This window comes from Mauremys reevesii, linkage group 10 (assembly GCF_016161935.1).
Source record: "Mauremys reevesii isolate NIE-2019 linkage group 10, ASM1616193v1, whole genome shotgun sequence".
NCBI classification, from domain to species: domain Eukaryota; kingdom Metazoa; phylum Chordata; order Testudines; family Geoemydidae; genus Mauremys; species Mauremys reevesii.
In genome coordinates this window covers 53757811-53770361 of record NC_052632.1, presented here as the reverse complement: position 1 = coordinate 53770361, position 12551 = coordinate 53757811, and the positions used below count along the sequence as shown (strand labels likewise).

The 12551-nt window shown below is 53.8% G+C and overlaps 1 protein-coding gene across 2 annotated transcripts in view; it reads right to left on the bottom strand.

Annotated features, from left to right (window-relative positions):
- The window catches only part of CLCN7 (chloride voltage-gated channel 7), a 62344-nt gene that overhangs the window by 35570 nt on the left and 14223 nt on the right, over nucleotides 1-12551 (bottom strand). For both annotated transcript variants that reach the window (XM_039491535.1, XM_039491534.1), the window contains exons 2-4: nucleotides 4813-4884; nucleotides 663-734; nucleotides 200-265 (exon numbers count right to left, since the gene is read on the bottom strand). In XM_039491535.1, coding sequence (XP_039347469.1) covers nucleotides 200-265; nucleotides 663-734; nucleotides 4813-4884 — 210 coding nt within the window. The remainder of the gene's footprint in view (nucleotides 1-199; nucleotides 266-662; nucleotides 735-4812; nucleotides 4885-12551) is intronic.

Genomic DNA, 12551 nt, shown 5'->3' with positions numbered 1-12551 from the left:
TCATGAGCTAAGTGAGCAGAGTCTCTCCTCTTGGGGGGCCTGGGGTTAGCTGTTCCCAGAAGCAATGGGTTATGCTGCTGAGAAGCCGCATCTCTGACCATTGGCCCACAGTGACATTTGACCAGTTTCCACAGGGGTGGCTAGAGTCTCGGCAGGGCTCAGGCTGGCAGGCCGGTGCTATGGGCACAGCCAGACTCACCGTGTGGTTGATCCGCCTCTCCTCCTCCAAGAACAGCTGGTTTTCGCAGTTGTCGTAGTCCAGGCTCTAGATTAAGGGAGCGGGAAATGCTTTCACTGGGTAACAGAGCAGGGGATTCAGCTCTGCTCCGCCCCTTCCCAACAAAACCTACTTCTCCCCCACTGTGCTCATGCCCCCAGTCCCAGCACTCTTCTCCGCTGAAACCCGCCCCCACTGTCTGGAACCCCACAGATTACTCTGGAGACTGGTGTCCTGCTGTCCCGTAGGGACTTTCCTGCCCTGCAGCACCAGAACAGCCTCAGTGCTGAGGTTTTCCATGCACCAGGTTATAACCCCTCAACCCCACTGCCTCCTCCCCCACCCAGCGCCACTCGTTCGCTGGCTTCAGCACCACCAGTTTTCAAATCTGTATGAACCAGAATCTTCTAATCCCAACTAACTAGACATCACCTGGGCTGCCTACCTCATACTTGAGCGAGAGCAGCTTCTCGTTGTGAGGAATCTCACTGGGAAACTGGTTAGTGGCCTCCGTTTCCTGGGGGAGGCAAAGATCAGGCGTTAGATCAGCCAAGACATTGCCTCAAAGCAGGGCTGCTGGAGTTTGTCATTTGCAGCAGCTACCCCCAAGCTGCAGCCCCAGCTACTCTTCCGAAGGACCGGCCGGGGTGCTCGCAGCACGCGTGCTTGCTGGCGGCATCAACAGGTCGCATTGCATGCAGCTCCTGCTACCAACTTCTGCCAGGAAACTTTTCACAAAGACAACGGGGGGTAGGGGGGGTTTGTTCACTGCCAGGGGCTTCAGGCAGAGACGGGGTAGGACAGCGTCTGCTCTGGCTGTTCACACCAGTGTCCTAGATGTCACCATGAAGCAGCCTCTTTACAGCTGTTGACTCTGATGGGCTATAAACAGAGTCTACTTAATGAAGCAGGACACACCACTGCCTCAGGCACTGAGTCCTGCGCAGAGAGCTGGGAACGCAGCGCAGATGCTGTCTGATCCCGGGGGATTTCCTGCAGAACTAAAGAGGACGGGACTGGCTCAGCATGAGCGTACCAATACCAACACCACTCTGCCCACGGAGCTATGAGAACGGCCTTGACGCCACAGCCAGAATCACCCCCCAGGACGGGTGAGCTGACAGCTTTTATTGCTCAACTCATCAGGCAGAGGGGGACCCCTGCTGTACCTCCCCCCAGTTGCCCATTAAGCACAGGGGAAATGTGAGTTAAACCCCTCGGTAGCAAGGCAACTCCGTAATGAGACGCCCTTAACCCAGGAAGGCAGAGGGGGAGCTTTTCAAATGCTCAGCACCAAAGCCACCCCTAGTGCGGTGAGATTTGAGGCTGGACACCTTGTGGCAGGGAAGGGCACTCCCTCCTCTCTACAACGCCGCCTGCCCCTAGCCGCCGCACGCTGGGAAGGGCGGCATGTTGGATGTGGAGGTGCTACAGCTACTCCAACATACTCCTTTGCCCAGAATAGGGAGGTGGTAAGGGAGCTGCACTATTATAGCTACACATTCATAGCAATTGATGCAGCCTGGTCCCTCAGGAGCGTTTCTTAGGAACAGTTCAAGCCTTTATCGTCGTCGTTTGTTCAGGTCTCAGTGACTGAGACCTTTGCCTGAGATACTTATGCGAGCGAAGTCTGGAGGGGTCACTGGTGATGTTTGGCACAGGGCAGGCACATTCCCAAGGCAAGGAAATTCTCCCTCCACCTCAGAGCAAAGCAGGCTCCCAATTAGAGTGCCCACTGAGAAGGGGAGATCTGCTTTAGCTGGGGAACAAGGGGGCAAGAGGAAACAGAGCAGCCGGATGATACGCTTCCAAGGACTCCGAGACACCCCTGGCAAGTTACCAACGGCATGCAAAGCAGTTTTCATGGAAATGGTCATTGTTCCCAGGCACTGAGATCTGGGGGGATTCAAGAGCAGACGCTGGAACTCCATTTGCTTCAGAGGGTTTGGAGAAAAGTCAGGCAGGAAAGCACCAAGAAGTGGGGAGGGATAACTCAATGGTTTGAGCATTGGCCTGCTAAACCCAGGGTTGTGAGTTCAATCCTTGAGGGGGCCACTTAGGGATCTGGGGCAAAAATCAGTACTTGGTCCTGCTAGTGAAGGCAGGGGGCTGGACTCAATGACCTTCCAAGGTCCCTTCCAGTTCTAGGAGATAAGTATAGCTCCAATTTTTTTCGTTGATACAGCGATTGCGTGCATAGGGAAGGGGTGGGGTCCATTTACCAGTGCTCCACTGTTGTCCTGGGCCTTACAAATCCCCAGAGCGCACAGCAGGGAGCACGGGGCTGCAGAGAGCAAGAAATTGCTACCTCATAGGGGAACCGTAGCTCTGTTACTCTGATCCTCCTGCCTGCCCCATTTGTTACATTCACTTGTATCCTGCCTCTAGGGAGTTTGCAAGCGCTGCCGGGCAGGGACAGGTGTTGGTACAGTATCTAGTACAACTGGGCCCGGATGTCAGGTGAGGACCAGCAATACAACTAATAAGAGAGTGACCAAGGCCCTGCTACAGGACAAGAGAATGGCTATGAGGCAGCCTTAGTCCCAAGCGAAGACAGAACGTGTGTCCTAGTTCATACCACTGCAGCTAGACAGACAAAAGGGTTTGAGCGTCAGATCACTGTAGCTCAGAAAACCTGAACACCAGTGAGTCTAGAGGCACTTCGGGCTCCAGTAGCAGTGTGAACACAATCCACCCACTCCTGCTCCCCAGGCCTGCTCACAGTGGCTCCCACTCAGAGGTGCCACGTGAAATGGTGCATAAGGGTTACTCTAGATCAATCTCCCTGAGGGCCAGCCCCACCCTCTGGGGTATGTGAGGTTCCGGAGGAGCTTGGGGGCAGCTTATGAAGGGGTAGGGGATGGGGCACTTCTCTGGCCCATGGGACCTGACTGGTGAGAGAGAGAGAGCGCGCGCGCGAGCGCAGAACCCAGCTGGAGAATAGAGATTCAGCCACTGGTGACAGGGCTTCTCCCACCACATAGGGTTACGCCTGCCAGAAAGGAATGACCACTCAGTGCCCACTCAGCCTGTCCACTCTTCAGGCAGGGCCCCTGGTCCTGTGGTGTCTGTGAGGGACCTCGTTTGGCGCCACCGTAACACAAACAAACAGCAACCCAACGGAAATGGAGGGGGAAGCCCAGGAGCTGAGGGAGGCAAAAGTCAGATACAGGATGTGAGAGGGGAAGGGAAACCAGGCGAGCACCCACTGCTCTGAGAGGAGACATAACCGTGATCCCAGAGGGGCTTGGACGGACCATGGCCTCCCAGCCAGGGCTCGGGTGCCTATAGTCCCTAGAGGGCTGTTTTCCCATTAGCAGGGTACGTTCTGAACCGGATTTCCACCCCCAGGCCCAGGATCGGCCCCTCACAAAGGTGAAGCCGGGGGCAGGAATTTTCCACGAGAATCCAGTCACACAGAGCATCCCCCCAGCACAATGGGCCCCAAAGCCCAATCCTGGCACCCCAGTGCCCATCCCCTGCCCTCCACATGGACTCCAGTTTCCGGACTAACAGGTTGATAGGACCAGGCTTGGAAGACAATGGTCAGCAGACAGCTGAACACCCCCTTCATAGAATCATAGAATTGGAAGGGACCTCAGGAGGTCATCTAGTCCAACCTCCTGCTCAAAGCAGGACCAATCCCCAGATTTTTACCCCAGTTCCCCAAATGGCCCCCTCAGGGATTGAACTCACAACCCTGGGTTTAGCAGGCCAATGCTCAAGCCACTGAGCTATCCCTCCCCCCCAAATGGAGAGTACATGTCGGGGGGGAGGGGGAGATCCACCTATGGAAGGGACCTTCTGCATATACACCCGGAAGATGCTCTGAGCCAGAGGATGCAGCTCTTGCGTGGGGTCAGAGCTGCAAGGACACACTGAAGAGAACACAAGACCATGGCTCAGCAGCGGGGAATGGGGAGGTTAGCGAGTGAGAGGGGAGTGCAGGAGGCTGACCACGTCCGGGGGTGACAGCATGGCACGTGAATGGCCTGTCCAGCAGCAACCCTACAATCCAGAGATCTGGGTCAGACAGCAAAAGCGAGTTTTCCATGGAGCCGGATTGGAGCTCCAGCCTCGGGTGCTCTCTGACCAGCCGTGAGCTCCTCTCCCATGCAGTTGTGCTCGCTGTTCGGTCCAACTCGGTAATGCCACGCATGGGCACCAAGTGCGACTTCCATGCCCTTCTTTGGGACACCCCCTCCCCCATTACGCATACCCGTCGAGTGAGTGCTCCGAACAGAGCCCGGAGCACCGGCTGTGGCCACGTGGGAGCTCAGAGGGGGTATGGGCAGGGAGGGAGGGAGTCAAAGACACAGACTAATTTCTCCAAGACACGTCGTCCGCTGAGCCCAAGTTTTCCAAGAGGCACCTCCTGGGGCAGGGGCTCACACAAGATAGTTTCCAGGAAGAAGTAGGCAGCTGGTTTCGGTGGGGAAGAGGAAGAAGTTAGGCAGACTTATAATGGAAAGACAGACCCTTGGCAATGGGTTTGCCTCCCACGGCCCATGCTGCTGCTTTGCGAGGAGCCATCTGCTGCAGCCTGGCCTTGGTTACCAAGAAGGGGAACGTTTGCTCCTTTCTGTGCCACTCACCAGTTCGCGTACATCGTTGTCGAGATCCACACTGCTCAGCTTCCCGAGGCGTAGAAAGGGTAAATGGGTAATCTGAGAGGAGAATGGAAAACTAGGTCAATGCACAAATAGTCCGCATGGCCACAGGTCAGCAAGCCCCGACACTAGAAGGGAGACATCTGGGTGCCCCCGCTTTGCCCTCCTGACTCTCATACGCAAGGGGGGCAGGGCAGGGAGGGAAGTGAGGTTGATAGCTGCCTGCCCTCAAGTTCACGCCGCACTCAGCCCAGCTGGGGCATCCCGTGCTCTAGGTCAACAGCAGCCAAATGCAGGACCCAGGCCTAATGCAACCCATGGAGTTCTATGTTGACAGGGGCCACTAGTTTGTGATGCAGAAGCCACGCCAGTCAAGATGGAAGTCGGTACACCAGGTTCTGGACTTGCCTCAAAGTGACCACATGGCAGCTGCAACCTGCTCTGGTTTAGGCAAGTTGGTTGCAACCCTTTGGTGGGCAAAGTTTGGTTGTCCCAGGGCTAGGCTCACTTAGCCAGCGATGACAGGCCCAGGAGGCAATTTGAAGCCCTGTCAGCAGCTGTTTCTTGTTAATCGTATTAGTGTCTACCCTTGCAAGAGGCTGGATAAATTACTCCCCTCCACAAGCCAAATGCTCCTCGGCTGTGTTTGCCGGAGGAACAACTGAGCTGCTTTTGGGTCATTTCCTTGCATCATGGATAAAGCTCTGCAGACGAGCCCAGAGCTGGAAATGGCCCACTTGCTGCAGCAGGGGGGCGTTCAATTTTACACTGCACCGTATCATGCTGTGAAAGGGTCTCTCTGAGGCCTGGAGGGGTTACCTCCTGTGCACGCTTCTTGCTAGTGAGCTCTCGGCCTGTCTCATGGAGCAGAAAAGAGCATGCTGCCATTGGCGGCAATCAACCCACCAGCCAGCCGGCGAGGCCCAGAGAGTTAGGGGCCATCTGTCTGGATCTCTCACGATACCTAGAGCCCAGCACGAAGGGGCTGATCTTAGCTAGGGCCTCTCCCTCCATGCGACCTTTCATTCGCCTATTGCAGCCAGTCTCCTACCCCACACCACTGCCAGAATGCTGCCCAAGCACAGGGACAGAAGCTGGGAGTTGCTCTTTACTGTGTACGGGGCTGGACACCCCTTGTTCCACTCCCAGCAAGACTGCAAGGCCCTCTGCAGCCAGACTTGGAGACTTCCTGGTTAAATCCCAGGGTAAATCCAGCAGCCCCCCTAGAGATCAGAGGCAGGAGCAGCACAAGGGAGGGATGCTGGAGCTATGCCACCTCCAGCCCCTTTCCCTGGAGCTCGGGCAAGAGGAGCTATCACCTGAGGCTTCAGCCAGCTCCAGTCAGGCAGGAGGCACTGCTCTCTGCCTGCTTTGGGGGACACCTTGCATCAGTTGTGACAAAGCAGCTCCCCTGTGCCGCACTGAGCTGGCCCAGTGTACTGGGGCCAGCACACCTGACACTGCGCAAGAGGCTTTTCTCCCCATGCATCACACAACCCCAGGTGCAGCCCTGCCCTGCACATTTCCCTGCTGGGAGGGCCGCTCCAACCATGCATGCCTCACCCCCAGTCACCATGGAGAGACAGGCCTTTCTACCCACATTGTTCAGTGCGCTGGGGCTCTCCAATGAGGAAGTGCCACAGCCACGTGAAACCTGCTTGTGCCTCGTGGCTCCGAGTTACTTTGGAGAGACTGGCCGTTAACCAATCGCTCCCCAAATCCACCTTCCCTCCCTCCTGAATGCTGGCACCGATCACGTCTCACCTCACCCAAGATTTCCCTAATTCAATGGCATTACATAGCTCATAACTAAACACACCTGCCTGCCCGGGCAAAATCTGCAGCTGCACTGCAGGGAACACCCTCTGGTCATGATCAGGAAATAGTTATTTCCTGGCCTGGAATAAGAGATCAGTTAACAACAAACTACCTGTTTGTTGTGCATTTTGCTCTGTCCTCTACTCCACATGACCCACTCCTGGCCAGAGGAAATGAGCACATTAGTCTATTTAATCTCATCCCCATCAAAGCTTTTAGCTGGCTCAGGCCCAGGAGGACATGCTGCTATTTGCAAACAGCAACATAGAGAAGCAAGCAAGCTGGAGGCAGGAGACAGCTCTGAGCCTGCAGCCCGAGCGCAACCGAAGCTGCACAAGGTGTTTCCCAGAGTGGCTACAGAAAGCCAGGTCCAGGGAGCGTTTGCCACAGCCATGCTTTGCTGCCTAGGCACGTCTCAGGCGGGGATGAACCACAGTGCGTTCTCAGCACTGTGTTCTCAGCAGACAGAGTGAGCTGGGAGGACCGGTTCTTCTGCAGGGCAAGTTCCCAGAACCGAGCACTGTCAGCAGAGTTGCCTAATACAGGAGTTTGAGAGCTATTCTGGGCACTTCTTCCAGTCACACAACATGAGCCAAGGCTGGGCCTATAACCTAGCCTGCAGTGGTGCTGCAGTGTTCAAGGGCCCCAGCACGCAGTACCAGAGACGGCGGCGTCCTGCTCCCAAGCTGGGACAGATACTTTGTTGGTGAAGAAGTGGGTTTTATACCCACTAAAGCTTATGCCCAAATAAATTTGTTAGTCGTTAAGGTGCCACCAGACTCCTCGTTGTTTTTGCTGGGGCTGAAAGCATCTGCGCTGGCATCTGGAGTGCCTTGCCCTGCAGAGGGGAGCATTACCCTGGCAGGGGGGTGGGGGGCACTAGCCAATCAGACACTGGAGTTATTTTAATTTACATTTAATGGAAATGAGGTTTCTCAGAGCTGACATCTGCCCCTTTCCACACACCACCTCGTCCCTGACGTGCCAAGAGGCCTATTGTGAGCCACAGCATAGGATGGAGCCATCCCTGTGGTCAGGGGACTAGCATGGCCTGGCAAAGACAAACAAAGAAACTGCCGTCCCCTGTGCCAGCCAGGAGCCTCTGGAACGCGGGAAGAGAGGCAGCAGCAGGGGCCTGCAGGCACACTGGACTCTCTCAGTCTTTCCGGCTGGGTTGAGAGAACCAGTCACCAGGAACGGGCTAGTACTAGTCATTATGTACACTTCATGCAACTGGCCACTGCAGGGAGGCAGCCACTTCCAACTCGTCTCAAAGGATTCACTGCAATAGCCCAGACAATCAAGTCATGGGGAACTGAAGGCCCTTCTCCTGCTGTAAAATGGGAGGCGTTGGGTGTATAGCTCCATTAGCCCTGGTCTACACTATTAGTTTAGGTCAAATTTAGAAGTGTTACATCGATTTAACCCTGCACCCATACACACGACGAAGCCGGTTTTTTCGACTTAAAGGGCTCTTAAAATCTATTTCTGTATTCCTCCCCTGACGAGGGGATTAGTGCTGAAATCGACCTTGCCGGTCAAATTTGGGGTAGTGTGGTCGCAATTCGACGGTATTGCCTCCGGGAGCTATCCCAGAGTGCTCCATTGTGACCGCTCTGGACAGCGCTCTCAACTCCAATCCACTGGCCAGGTAGACAGGAAAAGGCCTGCAAATTTTTCAATCTCATTTCCTGTTTGGCCAGCATGGCAATCTGCAGGTGAGTGCAGATCTCATCAGCAAAGGTGACCATGATGGAGTCTCAGAATCGCAAAAGAGCCCCAGCATGAACTGAACGGGAGGTACTGGATCTGTTTGCTGTATGGGGAGACGAATCCGTGCTATAAGAACTCCGTTCCAAAAGACGAAATGCCCAAACATTTGAAAAAATCTCCAACGGCATGAAGGACAGAGGCTATAACAGGGACCCACAGCAGTGCCGTGTGAAATTTAAGGAGCTGAGGCAAGCCTACCAAAAAAACAGAGAGGCAAACGGCCGCTCCAGGTCAGAGCCCCAAACATGCCACTTCTATGATGAGCAGCATGCCATTCTAGGAGGTGCCCCTACAACTACTCCACCCCATGCTTTTACGCCGTAAATGGAGTAGCATGCAACAGGGATGTGGGTTTTGGGGACGAGAAAGATGAGGAGGAGGACGACGTTGAAGATAGTTCACAGCAAGCAAGCAGAGAAATCATTTTCCCCAACAGCCAGGAACTGTTTCTCACCCTGGACCTGGAGTCAGTACCTCCCAAGCCCACCCAAGGCTGCCTCCCGGACCTGCCAGGCAGAGAAGGGACCTCTGGTGAGTGTACCTTAGTAAATATTATAGTTTAAAAGCAAGCGTGTTTAATGATTAATTTGCCCTGGCATTCGCGGCCAGTACAGCTACCGGAAAAGTCTGTTAACATGTCTGGGGATAGAGCGGAAATCCCCCAGGGACATCTCCATAAAGCTTTCCTGGATGTACTCCCAAAGCCTTTGCAAAAGGTTTCTGCGGAGGGCAGCCTTATTCTGACCTCAATGGTAGGACACTTTACCATGCCAGGCCAGTAGTACATAGTCTGGAATCATTGCATAAGACAGCATATGGTCCCGGTGTTTGCTGGCATTCAAACAACATCCGTTCTTTATCTCTCTGTGTTATCCTCAGGAGAGTGATATCATTCATGGTCACCTGGTTGAAATAGGGTGATTTTATTAAGGGGAAATTTAGAGGTGCCTGTTCCTGCTGGGCTGTTTTCTGTTCAGCCACAGGCAATGTTCCCCATTGTTAGCCACACGGTGGGGGAAGGGCTGAAGCGATCATCCCAGAGAATTGTGTGTGCACGTGTGGGGGGAGAGGAGTTAGTTGGGTTTGTGCTGCACGTTAACCCAAAAACTGCAGCCCCTCCTTTTAAACTGCCAACCCATTTTAAATGGCCAGCCCAACGGCTGCTTGGCATGGGAAATGAGGGCGCTGCTGTTTGAAACCATTCCCACATGTTATGAAGGTTAACAAAGCCAAAAGACTCTGTCTTACCATGGCTGCCTGCAAGCCGAATTCTGTTGCCCGGCCCTGCAGGAATGATCTCTCACACCAAACCGGCATACCCTCAATAAGAGGCAAAATGCGACCTTGTACCAAAAGCACATGTGCTATGTAATGTTAACAGCAAGGTTTGCCATGAAAGAGTGTACCCACTGTTCTCTAAAATGTGTCTTTTTAACTACCACTCTCCCTTTTTTTCCCCTCCACCAGCTACAAATGTTTCAACGCTCACGCTATCTTCTCCTTCCCAGAGGCTAGCGAAGATTAGAAAGCGGAAAAAACCGCACTTGCGATGAAATGTTCTGAGCTCATGCAGTCCTCCCACACTGAAAGAGCCCAGCAGAATGCGTGGAGGCAGACAATGTCAGAGTCCAGGAGAGCACAATATGAACACGAGGACAGGTGGCGGGCTGAAGATAAGTGGCATCGGCTTGATGACAGAAGGCAAGAGGCAATGCTGAGGCTACTGGAGGAACAAACTGATATGCTCTGGTATGTTGAGGTTCAGGAAAGGCAGCTTGAGCACAGACCGCTGCTTCAGCCCGTGTAATCAACCGCCCTCCTCCCCAAGTTCCATAGCCTCCTCACCCAGACGCCCAAGAACACGGTGGGGGGGGGGGGCTCCAGGTACCCAACCACTCCACCCCAGAGGACTGCCCAAGCAACAGAAAGCTGGCATTCAATACGTTTTAAAGTGCAGTGTGGCCTTGTGGGGGAGGAGGGAAGGACACCTCCCAGGTTACCTTTGCAGTTATCCCCCTATTTGTGTGATGAATTAATAAAGAATGCATGAATGTGAAGCAACATTGACTTTGATCACCGCTTACAGAGGCAATAAAGGGGGGAGGGGAGGGTGGTTAGCTTACAAGGAGTAGAGTGAACCAAGGCCGGGGGAGGGGCGGGGGGGCCTTCATCAAGAAGAAACAAACAGAACTTTCACACTATAGCCTGGCCAGTCATGAAACTGGTTTTCAAAGCTTCTGATGCGCACCGCGCCCTCCTGTACTCTGCTAACTGCCTTGGTGTCTGGCTGCGCATAATCAGCGGCCAAGAGATTTGCCTCAACATCCCACCCCGCCATAAACGTCTCCCCCTTACTCTCACAGATACTGTGGAGCACACAGCAAGCAGTAATAACAATGGGAATATTGGTTTCGCTGAGGTCTATCAGAGTCAGTAAACTGCGCCAGCGCGCTTTTAAACATCCAAATGCACATTCTACCACCATTCTGCACTTGCTCAGCCTATAGTTGAACAGCTCCTGACTACTGTCCAGGCTGCCTGTGTACCGCTTCATGAGCCATGACATTAAGGAGTGGGCTGGGTCCCCAAGGATAACGACAGGCATTTCAACATCCCCAATGGTTATTTTCTGGTCTGGGAAGAAAGTTCCTTGCTGCAGCTTTTGAAACAGGCCAGACTTCCTGAAGATGTGAGCGTCATGAACCCTCCCTGGCCATCCCACGTGGATGTTGGTGAAACATCCCTTGTGATCCACCAGTGCTTGCAGCACCATTCAAAAGTACCCCTTTCGGTTTATGTACTCGCTGCCTTGATGCTCCGGTGCCAAGATAGGGATATGGATTCTATCGCCCCACCACAGTTAGGGAATCCTATTGCAGCAGAGCCATCCACTATGACCTGCACATGTCCCAGAGTCACTACCCTTGATATTAGCAGCTCTTTGATTGCCTTGGCTACTTGGATCCCAGCAGCCCCCACAGTAGATTTGCCCACTCCAAATTGATGCCCAACTGACCGGTAGCTGTCTGGCGTTGCAAGCTTCCACAGGGCTATCGCCACTCGATTCTCAACTGCGAGGGCTGCTCTCATTCTTGTGCTTCAGGGCAGGGGAAAGCAAGTCACAAAGTTCCATGAAAGTGCCCTTATGCATGCGAAAGTTTCGCAGCCATTGGGAATCGTCCCAGACATGCAACACTATGCGGTCCCACCAGTCTGTGCTTGTTTCACGGGCCCAGAATTGGCGTTACACAGCATGAATCTGCCCCATTAACACCATGATGTCCACATTGCCAGGGCCCGTACTTTGAGAGAAGTCTGTGTCCATGTCTATGTCCTCATCACTCTTGTCACTGAGCTGCCGTCGCCTCCTCACCTGGTTTTGCTTTTGCAGGTTCTGGTTCTGAATATCCTGCAAGATAATGTGTGTGGTGTTTGCAGTGCTCATAATTGCTGCGGGGATCTGAGCGGGCTCCATGCTTGCCGTGTTATGGCATCTGTGCTGAAAAAAGGCACGAAACGATTGTCTGCCATTGCTCTGATGGAGGGAGGGGCGACTTGGCTCACAGGGAATTAAAATCAACAAAGGGGATGGGTTTGCATCAAGGAGAAACACACACAACTGTCACACAGAATGGCCCCCTAAAGGATTGAACTCAAAACCCTGGGTTTAGCAGGCCAATGCTCAAACCACTGAGCTACCCCTCCCACCACTATTCACAGAGGGAGGGAGCGGGGAGCAAATGAATACAAATCTGGTCTCTTTCTTGTTTTGATCCACTCCATCTTTCTTATACATCTTAAGCAGACGGTGCAGTACGACTGCTAGCCGTCCTCGTCTCCTGGGTGCTCACCAGAAGACGGTGCAGTACGACGGCAGGCAGGACTGAATTCTCCATGAGATGAAACTTAAAAAGAGAATGACTGGAGTCAGTCCCATTTATGTCCAGGCGCCCCTGACCGACCTCACCAAGGTCAGCTAAAAGAGCACCCAGGAGATGACGACTATGGCTACCAATCGTAATGCACCGTCTGCTGCCAAAGGGCAATGAGCTGCTGCTGTGTAGCAATGCAGTGCCACATTTGCCAGAACCCAGGAGACATACGGTGATGGTGAGCTGAGCGGCCCATCAGGC